The 18699-nt window shown below is 39.0% G+C and overlaps 1 protein-coding gene across 1 annotated transcript in view; it reads left to right on the top strand.

Annotated features, from left to right (window-relative positions):
• Positions 1-18699, top strand: part of SCN2A (sodium voltage-gated channel alpha subunit 2) — a 131238-nt gene that overhangs the window by 97602 nt on the left and 14937 nt on the right. The window contains exons 18-21 of the mRNA XM_075070143.1: positions 6126-6246; positions 6640-6794; positions 8522-8695; positions 15460-15582. Coding sequence (XP_074926244.1) covers positions 6126-6246; positions 6640-6794; positions 8522-8695; positions 15460-15582 — 573 coding nt within the window. The remainder of the gene's footprint in view (positions 1-6125; positions 6247-6639; positions 6795-8521; positions 8696-15459; positions 15583-18699) is intronic.

The raw sequence follows: 18699 nt of genomic DNA, 5'->3' as shown, positions 1-18699 counted from the left end.
AGGTCTCTTTCTATAAGTCTATAATATATAACTAAACTATTGTTGTATGTAAAGTAAATAAGGATTTTAAAATGTTTAAGAAGCTTCATTTAAAATTAAATTAAAATGCAGAGCCCCCCGGACTGGTGGCCAGGATCCGGGCAGTGTGAATGCCACTGAAAATCACCTCGCGTGCCGCCTTTGGCACCCGTGCCATAGGTTGCCTATCCCTGGTGTAGATATATCCTAACAGTTAACTCTGAGATGTGTATTGTAACCTGAGTGATTACATACTTTCTCAAACACAGAAATTCAGTATTTGGTAAGAATCAGAAAGGGCTTGTTAACACATCCAAAGGCATGTTAAGAAAGGTAAGATTTTTCATTGATAATTAATTTGTTTGTATCTAGAGATGCATTGCATCACAAAGGACAGCATATATGCTGTCCAGGATAAAATGTGGTCTAAATGTAGTTCTTTGGAATACTGGTGTGCAGGGAAAGATGCTATCAGGTGCATTGGAGGTATGCCTAGGTAGTAAGTGGGCGGGTAAACTCTGTTCCTAAAAAAGCATAGTCTACAAGTTAGGGGACCGATGTCTTGCATGTATGCTAGCTTGCATGTATGCTGTCATCTGCAGTAACCAGGCTAATACCAAAATGTGGCCACATATTAAACCACATGTTAGTGTGTGGTAGTGGCCTGACTTGTGCCAGGGTGTTGTGCTGGATGCAGACAGAATAATGCAACATTCTTCCCCACCCTGTGTCATCTGCCTCATGCGAGAATAGGATTTAGATATCTACCTGAAAAATGGCTGTTACTAAAAGCTGCTGTTTTGTTATGGTATTTTAAACCATCCCATTTTTATAGAGACATTTTAATGACTGCTTTTTTTAAGAATGTTGAACATTTCTTGGCCTACTGAATTTAGCTGTATGGTTTGACATTTTAATTACTGCACTTGTTGCCTCATAAACAACTTTCTAATGTATGCTTAGTTTTATTAACATCCATACAGAATGCCACATTAAAACTCAATATGAAAAAAACACAGAGACATAGAGTGATTGAGCAATCTTTACAATATTTAGAGTTTTTCTCTCACATAATTTTTTCTTTTGAACATATCACTGTTAAAATTTCCCTTCTGCAGATAATACTGACTCATTGTAAGTTTCAATTGGGTAATTATTTTAATATACTTGTTGATAGAGTAATCTTGTCTGAGACACACAGGAACAGCATACTAAGGAATATATTTTCTGTGACATCAAGAGTGGAAGAGTAACAGAACTCTCAGTAGGACAAGACAGTTTAAAATATCTTTGTTTTGTTTCAAATACCAACTGCTATTGGTGCTGTTCATTATTTTGGTAAGCAGACTGTAAATCTGCCTACCTTAACTCATGTGATTATAATTACAACTCTTTACAAGAAGCATACCAGATTTTCTGTGAGAAGAGACTAGTAAGACCCAATTTACCATTCATAAAATTCAAATTCTTACCCTACATTAATAAAGACTGATTGCTAATATTCCTGATAATTAATTGTCATACTATTTTGTGTTTCTGCTTGATCACTTTGTTCTCTTCACATCCCGATTATCACTAATCTTCCATTTTGAGTTATCTAACTGTCTTTAAAATATTTACAGAATAAATCTCATGTAACTTCATTGATAAGAACTTATTATTCATTCTTGCAATGATCTCCTGCTGAATTAACACATTTCACAATGGATGAGTTTCTAAGCTCTTTATTCTCCTTTTACAAAAATGAACAATAGATTTTTCAAACTTCAATTTATTTTTTTAACCAATTCATAATTTTTGTTTTCTCTGCTATTGCTGCAGCATTTTTGCTATAAATGCTGGCCAAGCTGGAATGATGCAAGTAAAATCTTAATATAATTCCATAGTGTACAAAGAGAGTATTTTCCTTGATTTTAAAGTAATTTATTTGTTGTATTATTAAGATAGATATTTTATGCCGTGGTATAAATTTATTTACTTGGAATATACTTTGACACTATCTTATTTATGGCTTTTCCTGAAATTGATAATTGGTATTCACAGTAAGCCAAACTCTATGGCCCTTACTTGAGAAATACAGAATCTGGCCCTTTTCTCATCAGTTTTAATATTATAGAGGCAGTATTTCAAACAATAGCTAAAGTACTGTCTCAAAAATGCATTTTCTGTAATTTAGCATATATTACACTAGAATACTAATTGAATTCATGTAATTATTAAATTCTGTTACTTTAATTATTTGTGTTGCAAAATATCTATTTACAGCAAATTTGATATACGTATCTTCATAAAGAGTACACTGGGTGATTTCTGACCTCATATCTGTGGATAGGACTCCCACTGACTCCCCTGTGAAGGTCATAGATGGACAGGAGACCAGAATTTAGTCTTATATATGTAGGCTTGAATTTTCAAAGAAACCTAAAGGACTTAGGCACCCATATTCCATTGAAATAACATGCACAATACACTCTGAAATAATTTTTCAAACTTGCAGGACCTTGCCCATAAGGCTGGTAAAGAAGTTAAGTCCATGTCAAGTCCTCATCACTGTAAACCTTTCCATATATTATTTGCTAAGCTTTAAGACTGGTGGACAGAGAACTCCTGAAAAAGTCAGCACTGCTAGAGGTGACAAGGAGAGGAATTCAGAAATTATCCTTATCCAGCCATTTCTGTACTACTCAAATGAGCTGGAGCGGCAGTTAACATTGTGTATTTTTGATATTGAGCAGAAAATTGTGTGTCTTCCATTACGACTTGGCAAGTTTAGATGAGTGAAAATCAGCTAAGTAATTTTTTATATCCTATAGGGTATGTTCATATTGTGCATGTGAAAAGATGATACTAAGCTATCTGTAGGGTTTGGAAATAGAAGAAAGACTTGTAGAAAGAGAAAAGATCCTCAATTTATAGGAGAACATTTATCCATATATCCCTAAAAATAAAGTAAGTCTTCCTTTGGGAACTCACAAGGGAATGAACAGGTTTAGGTAAAAATAAGACAAACTGACATTACACCTCTTTGTACAATTAGAAAACTGTAAGAAAAAAAAAGATACATTTTTAGTGTTACAGATTTCAATATCCTTGTCCAGTTTAGTCCCAAACATTTCAAATACCACTAGTTTATGTCCATCCTGACCCTAAACTGCTCACAAAATTTCTATTAGCTTCCCAGATTCTACAGACCTGTTCCAAATGGTCACTTCCCCCAACAGTCAGGGCAAAGCACCTACTAGGCAGGCTCTAGGACCATCCACTGTATCTTATATACTGGGCCATTTCTGACTGATATGTCTGCCCAGGATGGGTTATAGCACTTACACGTTTACCTTTGCATTTTTCCAAGTGAAGAGTTGTCTGCAGCCCCCTTTCCTACAACAATACCTGAAAATGCTACTGCACCACTGAACTTAAAATTCCTGGGTATTTGAATCCTTAATCGTTATTACAATTTCCACAGAGAGCATAGTACAACACAGTCAGTGTCCTATAAGATTTTGCAATATTTTATTTTGTAGCGTTTAATCATGGAAACTAGACTCTCTGCTAAATAGTTTGGAGGTTCCTGCAATTTTTTTATTTTTTTTTAGTTTACAGCTCATCAACTAACAAAGGCCCAGTCCTGCATATAGGCTGTACATTCCAAATTCACACCGGTTAGAGTCAAGGCCGGCCCCAGGCACCAGAGAAGGAAGCAGGTGCTTGAGGCGGCCAATGGAAAGGGGTGGCACGTCCGGGTCTTTTTTTTTTCCCGCTTCACCGCTTGGGGTGGCAAAAAAGCTGGAGCCGGCCCTGATTAGAGTGTCTATCCCCTGGGCAGTAGCAAACCACATTATGTTAGATGCTAATGTGCATAGAACTTTCAGACACCATTCATATAAGGGATCTTTGTAAATCATGCATATGGCAGAAAGATTCAGTAATCTTGATTTAAGGAAACCATGATTTCCTGAAAAGCAAAAATTGTACTATATTAAGGTTTTCCTAGTGTATTTTCTTTATGCAGCATTATTAAATAGTTTACTATTAATAGTTTGCTAGAAATGGAGGATTTATTTGTAAACAGGACAATATAAAATTAAATCAAAAGTAATATATCTGCTACTGTAATCAAAGCGTCAAGTATTATTCAGCTCATATGAGTCACCCATTGACTTCAACTGGATTACTTAAATAAAGTGATCAAATTTTGGCCCAAAGTCTGGGCATCCTAGTTGGGTCAACTGTAACAGTTTTACTTATGGGAATCAATCAATTTCATATAATTACAGTGTACAATTTGATTTCACCAATATAACAGCTACACTCAAAAGATTATAAATCTGACATGCCTCTGAAACTACACTGGTATATATCTATTTAAATCAGTGGATTTACAACATGGTAAAACTAGAATATGTGAGAAGCAAATCAGTTTTCTTTAAGCCTGAAGAATGTACTGTATTTTGTGTCCAGAATTAAAATATTTTAAAAGTTTATGTCTGCTTTCTGTATTCACAAATTAAGATGAACAGGAGATAAAATGGTTTTCTTTATAATTAACTTTCTTTCCAAGCATTAAAAAAGTTGAAGCGCCATAATAATAGAACATTCTTCCTAGGAATAATGCCTCTAACCTAAGCTTCAAAAGCATCAGTGAAGTACAGAAGGTGTCTTTAATGCTGCAATGCTGCAACCATCTGTCTAACATTAGTACCACATAAGTGTGTACTCTCAATTTGCTTACATCATTCCCTTTATAAAATTAGCTATTTATCAATGCAGCCATTTTACTGATGTTATACACTACATGGTAATAACATTGTAAGAGGTCATAGAACGCTGTGATCAAAACTACTTTTATTTAATATGGCACTCACATTTGTCCGTTGCTAACCATATGATACCCTAGCATAAAAGAACAAATTGAAGATTTGGATTACATTACTGATTTTGGTTCATTGATACAATATTCTTATATTACAGTTTTCTCTGAAAAGTATTTGATTTCATTTCAGCTATCCTAAAAGTATGACTATCTCTGCTTACTTATGTATTAACTGGACATGTATGTGTACTGTACCAGAGTAACAAGTAGTTTCAAAATGCACAATAGACTATATAAGTGCATTGGCAAAAGAGAATGCAAAATAATGACTATTGCTCTAAAATTAATGTGCTGTTCTTTCTGAAAATCTAGAAACTTTAAAAATACTTATAAACAACTGGTAATGTGTGTTTTCATGTCAATGAGATGAAAAAGTTTAAATATCAACTTTTAGATTTGACAGATTTGATAGAATGCCCTCTACATTAGACATGAAAATACTGCTATGCACCTTTCTATTGGTTTGGTCATAATGTTGGAAAAATGATATGCTATCCACAGTATAATCCAGTGATATTCAGACCTCAGTGGTTCTGGAGCCAAATTAGCGATCAAATTATTCAAAAGAGCCACAGTAGTGTGAATTCATTGTTTCATTTACTATAGTACTATATATTCATACTTAAACAATTGACGGGAAATATTTAGTTTATATATCTATGTATATATTATTCTCACAGCAAAATGACTGACCAAGTTATTAGTATTTTATCAACTACAATTGGTTAAGAACATAAAAACATTCTGATTGGTTAATAACTTAGACTGGTTAATAATTAAATCACAGAGTGTTATTATATCATGTGCTGCAAAGAGCTGCAAGAGACATTAAAAAGCCACTTGCGGTTTGGGACCCTCAGTCAGAGAATCACAAGTGTAATTCTACAATATAGTAACATGATTGGTAATAATAGCACAATGTACACAGAGCACCTAAGTTTAACCATACTGAAATTTCATTTCAAAATTCTCATATGTGGTGCAGAAAATAGCCAAATTATTCTGGTGACTCCCTGTATGAAGATATTTTCACTGGGAAAAAAATCCATGTGATGTCATTCTAATCTTGTGACCTTGCCTGTAGTAAAGCAATTTGTCATTGCATATGTAATATGCTTCTAACTTAGAGCACTGAAATACCTGCAGAGTATTTTGTTATGCATTACAAATATTAATTTACAGTTCAAAATAAACGTATTGGTTAAAAAACAGTTATGTGGGCTTTTATTTACAGAAGCTAAATGCATCCAGCTCATCTGAAGGCAGTACAGTTGATATTGGACTTCCTCAAGAAGGAGAACAGCCAGAGATAGAACCTGAAGAAGCCCTTGAACCAGAAGCCTGTTTTACAGAAGGTGAGTGATGCAAATTGTTGTCTAGTGGAGTATTTTGCTTCCACAAACTACTCCCCACTAGTGCCATCAACAGTACTAGCAACCTCAAGAGGGGGTATTGATCATGCTCCCAGTTCCCTTTTGCATTAGTATCCCCTTCAGAGGTGTTGCAGCAGGCATACAGCTCTGCAGGTTCCAATGGTGCCTAATAGGTATCATAATAATATGTTATACGAATCTTATTTTTCCTACAAAAAGTGAGATTAATGTGCGGAAGAATTCAGGGAGACACTTGTTTACAGACATCCCTTAGAATAACTCTAGAGTTAGTCAAATGGATATCAGTTAATTAATGCTTCAGAATACATTGTTACCTTGTTTCCATGTCTCACAACTTAATATCACATTTGCCAGGCTGTGTACGGAAGTTCAAGTGCTGTCAAGTCAGCATAGAAGATGGGAAAGGAAAAATATGGTGGAATCTTAGGAAAACCTGCTACAAGATAGTTGAACACAACTGGTTTGAGACCTTCATTGTCTTCATGATTCTCCTCAGCAGTGGTGCTCTGGTAATTGTAATGTGAAACAACTGAGCTATATGTTAACATTAAGTGTTTAGAACTGTGGTTAATCATATAGATATCTTCAGCATAGTTTTTCTTCCACTGAAAAAAATCTCCATTCAGAAATGTCATCATATCTCCACAGAAGTTGTCTCAAGAAACATTTGGCATTTAAAGTAGTATATATAGAAGTTCTTGATGGCTATAAATGCAACAAGCATGGAGGACTGAATATCAGTTGTATATTGCAATAGGAACCTAATTATATGAGCCATGCACCAAACTATCTTCACTTACTCTTTATATGTTAATGACATTTTTCTTTATTTTCCTTAAACAGACATAGAACATGAATTGTTAGTTTCCTTGTACTTTTGTAATATATAAATGAAATACAACTGACCCAGGAGTACACCATCAGCAGATTGAAATATCATATGGAGGTCTCAGGTGCAGAAGTGATTAATTCAAATGTTTAGTTTCCAGGCTGAAATGAAAGCAGGTGTATTGCATAAACGCTTCAGTAGTTAATGCTCCATACTAAGTATAAATATACTGTATTAGCTACAATTGTGTTTAAATGCATGTATTATTGGCAAGTTTGTTGCACAGGTTCCCTTGGACAAGTGCGGACAGAGTTTTGCCTGAGAGTTGTTATAAAACTATGCTGAAGACTGCTTTGCTAGTTAATCTCTATAGCTTGGTTTCATTGGTATGATTATCCACAATAGTATGGACTAGATCCTGCTTGCAGCAACTATGTTGACACATAGTAGTAGCTAGCAGAGTTCAGATCCCAATGTCAACAGGTTATTATTATCTAGAGGAAGAGGAAAAGGAGTTTGAGATTCAAACAGCTCTACTGGAGTGAGCTTTCTGGATCATCTTCATCTTGTGATAATAGGTAGAGACCTTCATGGATACAAAATGTGTATCTGCACTCCGATCCACAAAAATTCTCTGTGGATATCCGCTATTCGCTGATGCAAATCTCCACTGATATAAAGCGGATATACATGGATTTGCAGGGCTCTAACTAACAGCTCCAGAGGTCACCGTGCATCAGTGAGGCAAGGCTGTGCCAAATCCTCGATCCCTAACCATGCCCACTTCTCCACAGAGACCTCCTTCTCCGCCGCCCACTCTGCCCACACCATAATTCTTTTCCTGCTCCAGCCAGGGAAACTGCAATCCTGGGACCTCATGTGCAGCACTGCTCTCCAGAGGGGGACTCAGACACCCTTATACACCCACAACAGCTGTAATGCATGCAGCACTTGACTTACTGTAGGAGCATATGGTCGCACCCCCTTTGAGGGGGTGTAGTTTACCTTCTCTGCCAGAGCAAGTTGGGGACTACAACTCCTAGAATGCCCAGTGAGCTATAGCCACATATCACAGCCCGCTGCTGCATAATTCAGAGAGCCGAGCTGGAGCCTGAGGGCTGAGTGGCAGCCGCTCCATTTGGAAGAGTGTATGCTGTATCCGCATCCAAGTTGCAATCCGGAGAAATGGTCTGTGGATTTGGAGGGCTCTAATAATAGGCATGAAAGGAAGGAATTTGTTCTAACTGGGAAGAGAAAGCATGTATGGACAGGGGGGAAACTATGGTCTGTTATCTGCATATCACCTTACAAAAAAAAACATACTGGATATTTTCCTCAGTTCCTTTGACTTACATGGCAAACTGTTAAGTCATATAAGCACTTCAGATACAAATATTTTGTTCACAGGCTTTTGAAGACATATACATTGAACAGCGCAAGACTATCAAGACCATGCTGGAATATGCTGATAAGGTCTTCACTTACATCTTCATTCTGGAAATGCTTCTAAAATGGGTTGCTTATGGTTTTCAAACCTATTTCACTAATGCCTGGTGCTGGCTGGACTTCCTAATTGTTGATGTATGTATTCTCTTTTATATACTGTGTTACAAGTCTATCATGCTCCATAATTCACATTATGTCTCACTTATCTTATGTCATTGATTTTTAACCCAAACTCTCCATTTATTCCAGTGAGGAGCTCTGTTTAAAATCTTTCAGCACAATATGGCCCCAGTAATTCCAATTTTGAAGGCAAAAGTTGTGGAAAGTCAACAGTAGCTTTGAACATTTTGCTGATATTCTTTGGATATTTTATTATGTTATTAATGTACATTTGTACTTTTTTTCTTCCTTTTTTCATTTATTTGCAGTATGGAAAGAATGTCATTCATCCTCTTGATTTTTATAGTATATGGATTTTTAATATTTGTTAACGTGGTTCTTTTGGGGGGCTTTTTTAATACTCTAATCACAGTTGTGATAAATTCTCTACTCCTTAATCAGTATAATCTCAAAGTAAAACCATCCCTCGCTTTTTCCTGCAGCAGCATACCAGGGCCAGAAAAGTCTCTTGGGGGTTTGCATCAGAATTCCCAGGCACAGGTACTACAAGGGACCTATATGTGTCCTAGGTATCACAACTCGGGATGTCAAACAATTAAAAAAATTAATTGTGATTAATCATGACATTAAAAAGAATTGCGATTAATCACAGTTTCAATTGCATTGTTAAACAATAATAGAATACCATTTATTTAAATATTGATTGTGTTGCACAGCTTATCTTCTCATTCATTACTAATGGGCTAATCCCGCCGCCCATGGAATTCAAAGGCAGTCCAGTGTTGCTGGAGACTTCAGTACTAAGCTCTGCCCTTCAGCTCAGCTCACCAGATTTTCTGCCTCTGATAGTGGAAGAAGTTGGCAGTTCAGTTTCTCCCGACTATTTTGTTTTAAATCCTTTATTTTATCTTCCTTTGTGCAGTTGCACCTTAGAATCTTCTTCCTGCTTTTCCTCAACTCCCAGACCGTGTAAATAACAACACTGGTGGATCAACACTGCAGTGCCTCCCTGATGAACTCCTCTGCACCAGCTTAGTCATGGCAGAGCTGTCCTGCAAACACCTGGCTTAAATCTAAGTGGTGTTCCTTATGTGAGGCAGCACTTACAGACTCTAGAGAGGGTGAATTATGCCCTGCCTGTTCCCAGCGAGCCAGCGCCTTCTTGCACTGCCAGGGTACAGGGCTCAGAGTTGGTCCCGCATGTCACATCCTCACCCTTCCCTGGGGAGTTGCAGCTCCAGTACAGAAAAGCTCAACCAGGTATTTCTGAATTTTTGAGGAAAATGTCTAAGGATAGGGAGGAAGCTATCCAGCCCACTCAGAGGGTAAGTCCTGGAACAGACCTGAACTGGAGGATGCTAAAGTGGGGCCTCGGATCCCTGGGGAAAGAAGCAGGGTGCCTATACAGTTTCCCTTCATCCTACTATGAATTGTGGGATTCTCTTTATACTCAGGGGTAGGTCCTACAAACATCCGAGATTCTGGGTCCCAAAAAGGCAAAAGGAAGTATGTCCTTTGCAAGGCAGCGATTAGTGTTGTTAATGAACGAAGGGGGTGAAAATCAGAGATTAAACCCCTTCTCTTTTGCCTCTTCCCCAGAGAGATTGTTCGCTGGAGCTTTTCTCCTACACTGTCTTTTTCACAGTGTTCTGTCATGCCCACCCCACACCCTGCAGCATATCCAGGCATGTGGAGAAGCCTGGTCCTTGTGTTCAGGCTGCAGCCTAATGGAAGATGTGGCTGTCTGGCTTTCAACCCAAGGGCCTTCTGCTAGGGAAAGGGGCTCAGATTTCAGGCAGCAGCAGAATGGGAATTATGCCTTCTGATCATCAGCTATAAACCCTGCTCTGCAAAGGAAAGAGGCTCAGCCTCTGAAAGGCAGGAAAGGGCCTCTTTCTCTCCATCCCTTCCTTGCTCCACAGGCTGGCTCCACATTTAAGCCTTAGGAGCACTTGTTCCAGACATATGAAGATTCCACTCCTCACAAAGCTGCATCACAGTAGGGTAAGGGAGAAAGCCTTTTCCATATTCAGAGATGTCCTGATTTACAGTGTAAAGCCTCAACTGGTAGTAGGTTGCTTCTACAGTACTTGGGTGCTAGCCAGCCTTTGGGAACAAGCTGGCAGCCTTTCTTGCTCCTGGGATATCTAGCTAGCTACTTTCACAATTGAGATCTGTAAGCAATAGCCTCCCTCTGTTGTGTGGTCCCTATAGCAGGATGAATAGTGTACTACCTCCCCCTGTAATCAGCCAGAGGAAGAAATACCACAGATGCATCAACAAAAAAATCCTACAGGACTTTGTGAGGAGAGGGTGTCGCTCAGTGGTTTGCAAGGAACTCAATATTAATAAATAACTTCCCTTTTATTAGATACATTTTCCTGTCAATGTCTCATTTGAGGGCATCCTAAGATTCAGATGAGGATGTCTAATTAAACAAAGGTTAAACTAAAATGTTTATGTGAAAACAAAGACATTTCATAAATTTGAGGAGCTTAAGGTTGGCACGACAGTAGCTCCATCAATGAAAGGCACAGTCACACCTTTGGAAGGGACTTCCTTCTAAAAGACCCCATAGACCCAGGGTGGGCAAACTTTTTGGCCTGAGGGCTACATTGGCATTGCAAAACTGTATGGAGGGCCAGGTAGGGAAGGCTGTGCCTCCTCAAACAGCCTGGCCCCCGCCCCCTCCCACTTCCCGCCCCCTGACTGCACCCTCCCAGGACCATCACCCCAACCCCCCCTTGACCCCCAGCCCCTATCCACCACGCACTGCTCTCTGTCCCCTGACTGTCCCGACCCCTATCCACATTCCCACCCCCAGATAGGCCCCCCCAGGACTCCCATGCCTATCCAACCCCCCTGTCCCCTGGCTGCCCTGACCCCTATCCATACCCCCACCCCTAACTGCCACCTGGGACCACACCCCCTCTCCAACTCCTCTTGCTCCCTGTCCCCTGACTGCCGCGACCCCTATCCAATCCCCACCCCACCCCCTTACCATGCTGCTCAGAGCAGCAGGAGCTTGCAGCCCCGCTGCCTGGAAGGAGCGGCAGGCCAGAGCGCTGGCAGCACAGCTGCGGGGGAAGAGGGACAGCGGGGGAAGGGCTGGGGACTAGCCTCCATGGCCAGGAGCTCAAGGGCTAGGCAGGACAGTCCCACAGGCTGGATGTGGCCTGCGGGCCATAGTTTACTGAACTCTGCCATAGACCATATGAATGATAACACACTGCACAGCAATTTCAAAGCCTCAGCTACAGCCATTCAGACCAAAGTCTTTTTATTTTTATTGTATTTAGTGAAGAAAACTTACTTTGTGACAAACAAATGGCTCATTGTCCAGAAGTATGATACTTGCTTGGAATGAGACATTTCTGGTTCTGTCTTGGTGAAACCCTTGATGTGATTTGTGACAATTAATAGATTCTGACTTGGTAGCTACAAGACAGTCATGTTATAACCATGAATAGCCATTCAAATAGCAAGGAGCTATCTGGCTAAACATTAGGGAAAGTGGTAGCTGAGATTGCAAAAAAGCCTCAACCCTCACTATCAGAACCAGCATAGCAACTCCAAAGATATCCTTGAAGGGACTATTGCCCTGGCAGAGGGAAAAATCTGGAGCAGAAGCCACCAGGGAAACACTGATAAACTTTTCCTCCAAATCAACAAAATCCTCATCATAACAAAAATAAAAAGAGCATTTGTGTTTGAGACGTCACAATTCCTGTCGAAGACTCATCCTTCTGATTTACCCTCTGCACCCAGGGTTCTCAGTGGCTGGTAGTTCTCACAGTAAGGCACAGGTTGCACAATATGCACCTATAACCATGCATAGACAACATGCTGATCTGTATGAACAGAGAAACAGAGCCATTCTTAAATGAACTGCTGCTGGAAAGGATTCATAGTCACCAGTTCTTGAAAACCAAAAAGAGTTTTTGATCCTGCTGCAGAGAATTGCTCACCCAGATATCAAAAGAGACATGGGTATAACCTTAATTTTACCATAATGGTGAAGATTAGGAAGGATCTAAAACTACATTGAATCAATCATTTCTTGAGGGATCAGTTATCTCCGATGGCTAGGATTATTGGTGCCATGCATCAGCTTCATCCCTTGAGTGGTTTCTCAAAATGTACCTGCTGAAATTCCTTCCAAGGACATAGGATCGTGCACTTGATACAGTGCAAAATTAGATGTCATCCTCAGACTGCATTTCAGTGTCCCTTTGTGGGCAGATAAGGGCAAACAAAATGCTGAAAGCCAAGCCAACTTTCATTCTAGAACTTAGCATTCTCAATATGGAGAAATTTCCAATATTTTGTAGTACACATGCTTTTGGCTAACTTCAACACCTCTACTGAGTGTCTTAAAAAAAAAGAAAAAAAAACCACACATGACCCTATGGGATCAGAACAGTGGTCCACCAAGTTCAGTTTGTGACAGTGACCAGTACGAACTACATCAGTAGAAGGTGCAAGAAACCACATAGTGGGCAGTTGTTGTACTTGCAGAGGAAGTCTCCTCTTACCTCCCATGACAAATTGGCTTATGACTGAGGCATGTGTGTTTATATCACTTACAAAACTAGAGAGTAACCAGGGGTCAAAGCTTCTCTGTGGCAATGGAAATAATGTCTTGGGTAGAAAAGAATCTGTTGCCTTTCAAGACAGTTAATGTAAAAGGATACAGAAAAGAGGAAAAGGGAGAGTTGTGGTCCTCCTCCTAAACTCCACTAGCCCAGAAAGCACTTTGATAGATAGCTATATTGTACTTGCAAGACCTCTCAAAGCAAGGACTCTATTCAGACTCTGAATACCTACAGTTACCAGCTCCAGCATCAGAAGAGAGATGTAGTTCAATATGGATTCTACATTAACCTCTGAGACAATTTGATATCTAGATAGAACTCAGCCAGAATGTTTTATTAATTGATCTGGTCAAATTCACATTTCTGATGTGAGGGGAAACAGAGAGCTCTTTGAGACCTGGCCTGGCTTTGTGTGTGTTTGTGCCAAGCACAATGGGGTCCAGATCTCTAGATAATATAAATATTATAATAATCCAAAAGATTTGGGGATCTCATCTACACCAGTATTTCCCCAAGGAGGTTTGGTTCGAGTCCTACAGCCAAGTACCTTAGAAATGTGGGTACCAGACATAGCGGCATTTGTAAACAGATACATTGCATTCTCCATATAAGTATCAGGTGCCAGGTTTATCACAGAGACAAATTAGACAACCCTGCGGCTTGCCTTTCTAGGCGCCATTACCTCCAAAAGTCAAGTTTTGGAATTGGTTCCCGTATCCATGCAAGAACCACACTGCTTTTGTTATAAGAAAAATGTTATTCTTGTTCCAGATAAGTTCCTCTTTCCACAATTCCTGAGAAACAGTTCTCTCATCATGTTTTCCTAATCCTTGGAAGGTTGTGGCATGAATGGGCTCTCAAGCTAGATCTCTAAAGATACATCTGAAGCATATGGAATACATACACCAATTGTATCCTGTTAATCTCCTTCTGTCTGAAATGCCAAAGCCTTAGGGCCTCAAGGTTGCTACAGGCAAGATGTAAATATCTAGCACTAGTTGGCATGCTAGACATCTGAGAAACTATTCACAGAAATCTCGACGGAGGTGAGAGCAAGGAAGTATATGAGCCTCATCTGAGGAAGATTTGCAAAGTAATTTTCCATTCCTTCACACAGGCGTTGTTTCATATGAGGGTGCTATTTGGTTGGTTCCCACATAGCTCCTTAGTTTATAAAGCTCTTGCTTTATATGGGGGGAACTTCAATTCCTGCCTGTTGTTCTACTATAATAGTTATTTCCCTTCCTACTTCTGGGATTCATTGCTTACCACTTCCCATTAGTAATGAATGAAGAGAGAAGCTGGGTAACGGAATGAGAAATGTTTTACCTGATGAATTTCTTTCAGTTAGCCATTTGTCCCTGAATTCAACCCACCTTGGTAGACTGGTAAATGACCAGAATATAAATTGAAATTGTTCTCTAAAAAGACTCTTAGACATATATTATCTTAGGGTCAATTTAATATGTCATATCAAGTTGTCTTAATGCTAATAATTGGTTACTGGAGTGTTTCTTTGTCTGTGGAAGAACTCTTCTAGTGACCAGAGCTGAAGGACAGAACTTTGTTCTGTAGCCTCCAGCAGCTACATTGGACCATTTCTGAATTCCACAGTTGGGCTGGGAGAGGGGGGCAGCTTGGCCATTAGTTATAAATTCAGAAAGAACTTGCTAACAGACAATTATCAGATAAGAAATTTCTCATTTATCAGTCTTCAACAATGCCAATAATTCTGAACAGCTCTTGAATGAGACACTTTGGACACTAGAAAGTCACTATTGACTGTGGGCCAAATTAATCCTTGTCTGTTGTGACTGTTTACACCATGTCTGTATTTGGTCCTTGAGAGTTTTCGGATTACTATCAAGATCTGTGGACTTTCTGAAAAGTCTTATCTTAAACTGGCAGTTCAAATTCAGATGCATTTTTGGAGGTTCTTTTTATGTGTCTTCATTTCCACTGAATATTGACCATTATGTGTGAACTTATAAAGCATTTATATCCTTGTATCAACAGGATTTCAATGACAGGTGTCATGTAACGCACTTTTGTTCTACTTTGGCTGACTTAAAAGATCTCTCCTAGGTTATAGAACGATTCCTGGAGAAAGAGATCCATTCCTTGCATATGTATAGGAAGATATACAAGATGAATGAGCATTATTGCTTTTCTGTTTTTATACAGGTCTCTTTGGTTAGCTTAACAGCTAATGCCTTGGGCTACTCAGAACTTGGAGCGATTAAATCCCTTAGGACATTAAGAGCTTTGAGACCTCTAAGAGCCTTGTCACGATTTGAAGGGATGAGGGTAAGACAAAATGAAAGAACATGAAATAATGCATGCCTAAAAAGAAACCATGCATGCAGAATAAGGAATCACAAATCCATGCAGAAATGTCACCGTATTATCTTATCTCTTGCATATTTATTACTAACAGACAAGCAAAAGGCTTCAGTTGCTTATGTAAATTCATATGTTATATCACACATTAGTATGCTCATGTAGGTTATTTTACCTCCCACCTGATTTGGAATTTTCCTGTTGGACTTATCAACTGCATGGATGTATTGTGAATTCCTAAAACTATAGTACTAAGTTAAAGTTAAACTGATCCTATATAATTTCCTCTTCATATGTTGTAATGTGTTTTTGTTAGAAGTTTGGATCTTTGTGTTTTCATTACATAAATTAGCCCTAACAACATAAGAACGGCCATTCTGGGTCAGACCAATGGCTCATCTAACCCAGTCTCCTGTCTTCTGACAGTGGCCAATGCCAAATGCTTCAGAGGGAATGAATGGCTCAGACAATCGAGTGATCCATCTGCTGTCGTCCACTCCCAGCTTCCGGCAAACAGAGGCTAGGGGCACTCAGAGCATGGTTTTGCATCCCTGGGCATTTTGGTTAATAGCCCTTGATGGCATATCTTCCATGAACTTATTTAGTTCTTTTTTGAATCCTGTTATAGTTTTGGCCTGCACAACATCCCCTATTCCACAGGTTGACAGTGTGTTTTGTGAAGAAATACTTCCTTTGTTTGTTTTAAACTTGCTGCCTATTAATTTCATTTGGTGACTCCTGGTTCTTGTGTTATATAGAGGAGTAAATAACAGTTCCTTATTCACTTTCTCCATACCAGTCAATATTTTATAGATCTCCATCATATCCCTTCTTAATTGTTTCTTTTCCAATCTGAAAAGTGCCAGTCTTTTTAATCACTCCTTATGCAGAAGTTGTTCGATATCTTTAATCATTTCTGTTGCCCTTCTCTGCACCTTTTCCAATTCTAATATATCTTTCCGAAATGGGATGACCAGAACTGCACATAGTATTCAAGGTGTGGGTGTACTAGGGGTTAATATAGAGGCATTATATTTTCTGTCTTATTAGTTATCCCTTTCCTATTAGTGCCTAATATTCTGTTAGCTTTTTTGACAGCCACTGCACATTGAGCGTATGTTTTCAGAGAACTATCCACAATGACTTCAAGATCTCTTTCTTGAGTGGCAGCAGCTAATTTAGACCCCATCATTTTGTATGAGTAGTTAGGATTATGTTTTCCAATGTGCATTACTTTGCATTTATCAGCATTGGTCTCATCCTTTGCAGATTCATCTGAAAATCAATCTACAAAACAATTTAATGTCTTTGACAGTCTTTGAACCAAACTAATTGTGAAGCTTCCAAATTTCTTCAGCACAGCTCAGTGACATCAATTTTTCTAGGGTATTTGTTGATGTCAGGCTTCCTGGAGTGGCTCATGACCGTACATGCCAAGCTCAGGGCTGACTATTACAAACCAGGGCACAAACTGGTTGTGTGTTCTATAATTAGATTTGACCAACCAAGTATCAGGTGTGAATTCCTCAAGCACTATAACAGCCTTGTACCTTTGAGCACTCCAGTCTATCTTGCCCCCCAGGCAAGCCTGCCTTTGTGATAAATGGTCCCTTCCACCAAAAATGACAATAATATTCAGGTTACTCCCAGTCCCAAAGGACCAGTCACTTACTCCAGGTCAATTGTACCATAGATCTCACACCACAGACAATGCTTATAGCCAATCCTATAATGAACTAACTAAAGAGTTTTTAAATAAGAAAAAGAAATGAGAGTTATTTACAAGGTTAAAGCAGGTAAACATATGCACACAAATGTGTTGCAGTCTTAGATTTCAAAAAGTAATAAAAGCTGCTATAATGTGCAAATTCTACATGTCCTTTAGGGCTAAACCATGCTAAGCATCTTGGGGATTCCTTATGCTTAGAAACATTGCCGTTTCCAAATTCCAAGCAGGATAATGGTTACAGATTTTTATTCCTTTTCCCCAGAGTTCAAACTGTGATGGGTTGATGGTTTGTGCACATCCCCTCTTTGTGTGTGTGTGGAGCAACCAACAAAGTATTTTGTCGACTCATGTTTCACAATGGTTTATCTGGTGTCTATAGGCCATCTTTTGTTGGGTAAGAGATGACATCTCTTGTGGAAAACTAGTATTTCACACTTGGTAATGCTTCTCTCTTGACTATGGGGATGTCCAGTTTCATAGCAAACACTTTTATGGTTAAAAAACAAACACTTAATTATCTCATAACATGGATTATAATATGGATATTATAAGTGAGATTAATGCATGCAGCAGCTCACAAGAATTTCAAAGTCCAAACACTAAACGCATTCTTATAAACTTAACATATATTTTAACAATGTTAACACACAGCTGAGCCAAACTGGTTTTCAGCTATGCATCTGTCAGTGTTCAGTGAGGCCTAGGCATGAGCTGGCACCTGATCTCCAAGCATCACAGTTGACAAGTCAGAAAGTTTAAAAGTTCACCCCGAGAGTTGTCTGTGAAAAAGTTTGAACCCACCCAATATATAGTATCTTAAATATCTGAAAATATTGTATCTTGTGTTGTGACTCAAGCAGTTGGTGCAGGAAGAGGTTTGTTTTGTAGAGCAGACCTTCCACAAACTTTCCCAGCCAACTGTTTTGAAACACCTGACTCTGCTCAGACTGGCTAGAACATACACCTACTTTTGATAGAAATGTATTCCTCTTCACCTCCAGAGACATGCTGGAACTGAGGAGCCCCCCAAGGATCTTATGCTGTTTACCTCAAACCTAACAGATATTTTCCATCTATAAATTTAATTATGTCTAACCACACTGGAAAAGCACATGTCCTCGACATTTCCACTAAAATGATAATCAGTAAAATACTTATGAGTGTTAAATAATAAAATGTTTTATATGTGCAGTAAGGAGCTACAGTGGAAGAGTAAAGAATAGCAAAGGGGGAAAGCACTGCCTTTCATGAAGGATTGAATCTGACTCTGAACCCCATGCTATCTACACTGTTGTAAATTCTTCCTAGATTAAGATCATTTGAATACGTCCACAGACCTGATCACTGTCTCCAAG

The sequence above is a fragment of the Chelonoidis abingdonii genome, chromosome 10 (genome assembly GCF_003597395.2).
Source record: "Chelonoidis abingdonii isolate Lonesome George chromosome 10, CheloAbing_2.0, whole genome shotgun sequence".
Taxonomy (NCBI): domain Eukaryota; kingdom Metazoa; phylum Chordata; order Testudines; family Testudinidae; genus Chelonoidis; species Chelonoidis abingdonii.
Note: the sequence above shows the minus strand (reverse complement) of the source record. Positions and strands in the feature narration are given on the sequence as shown.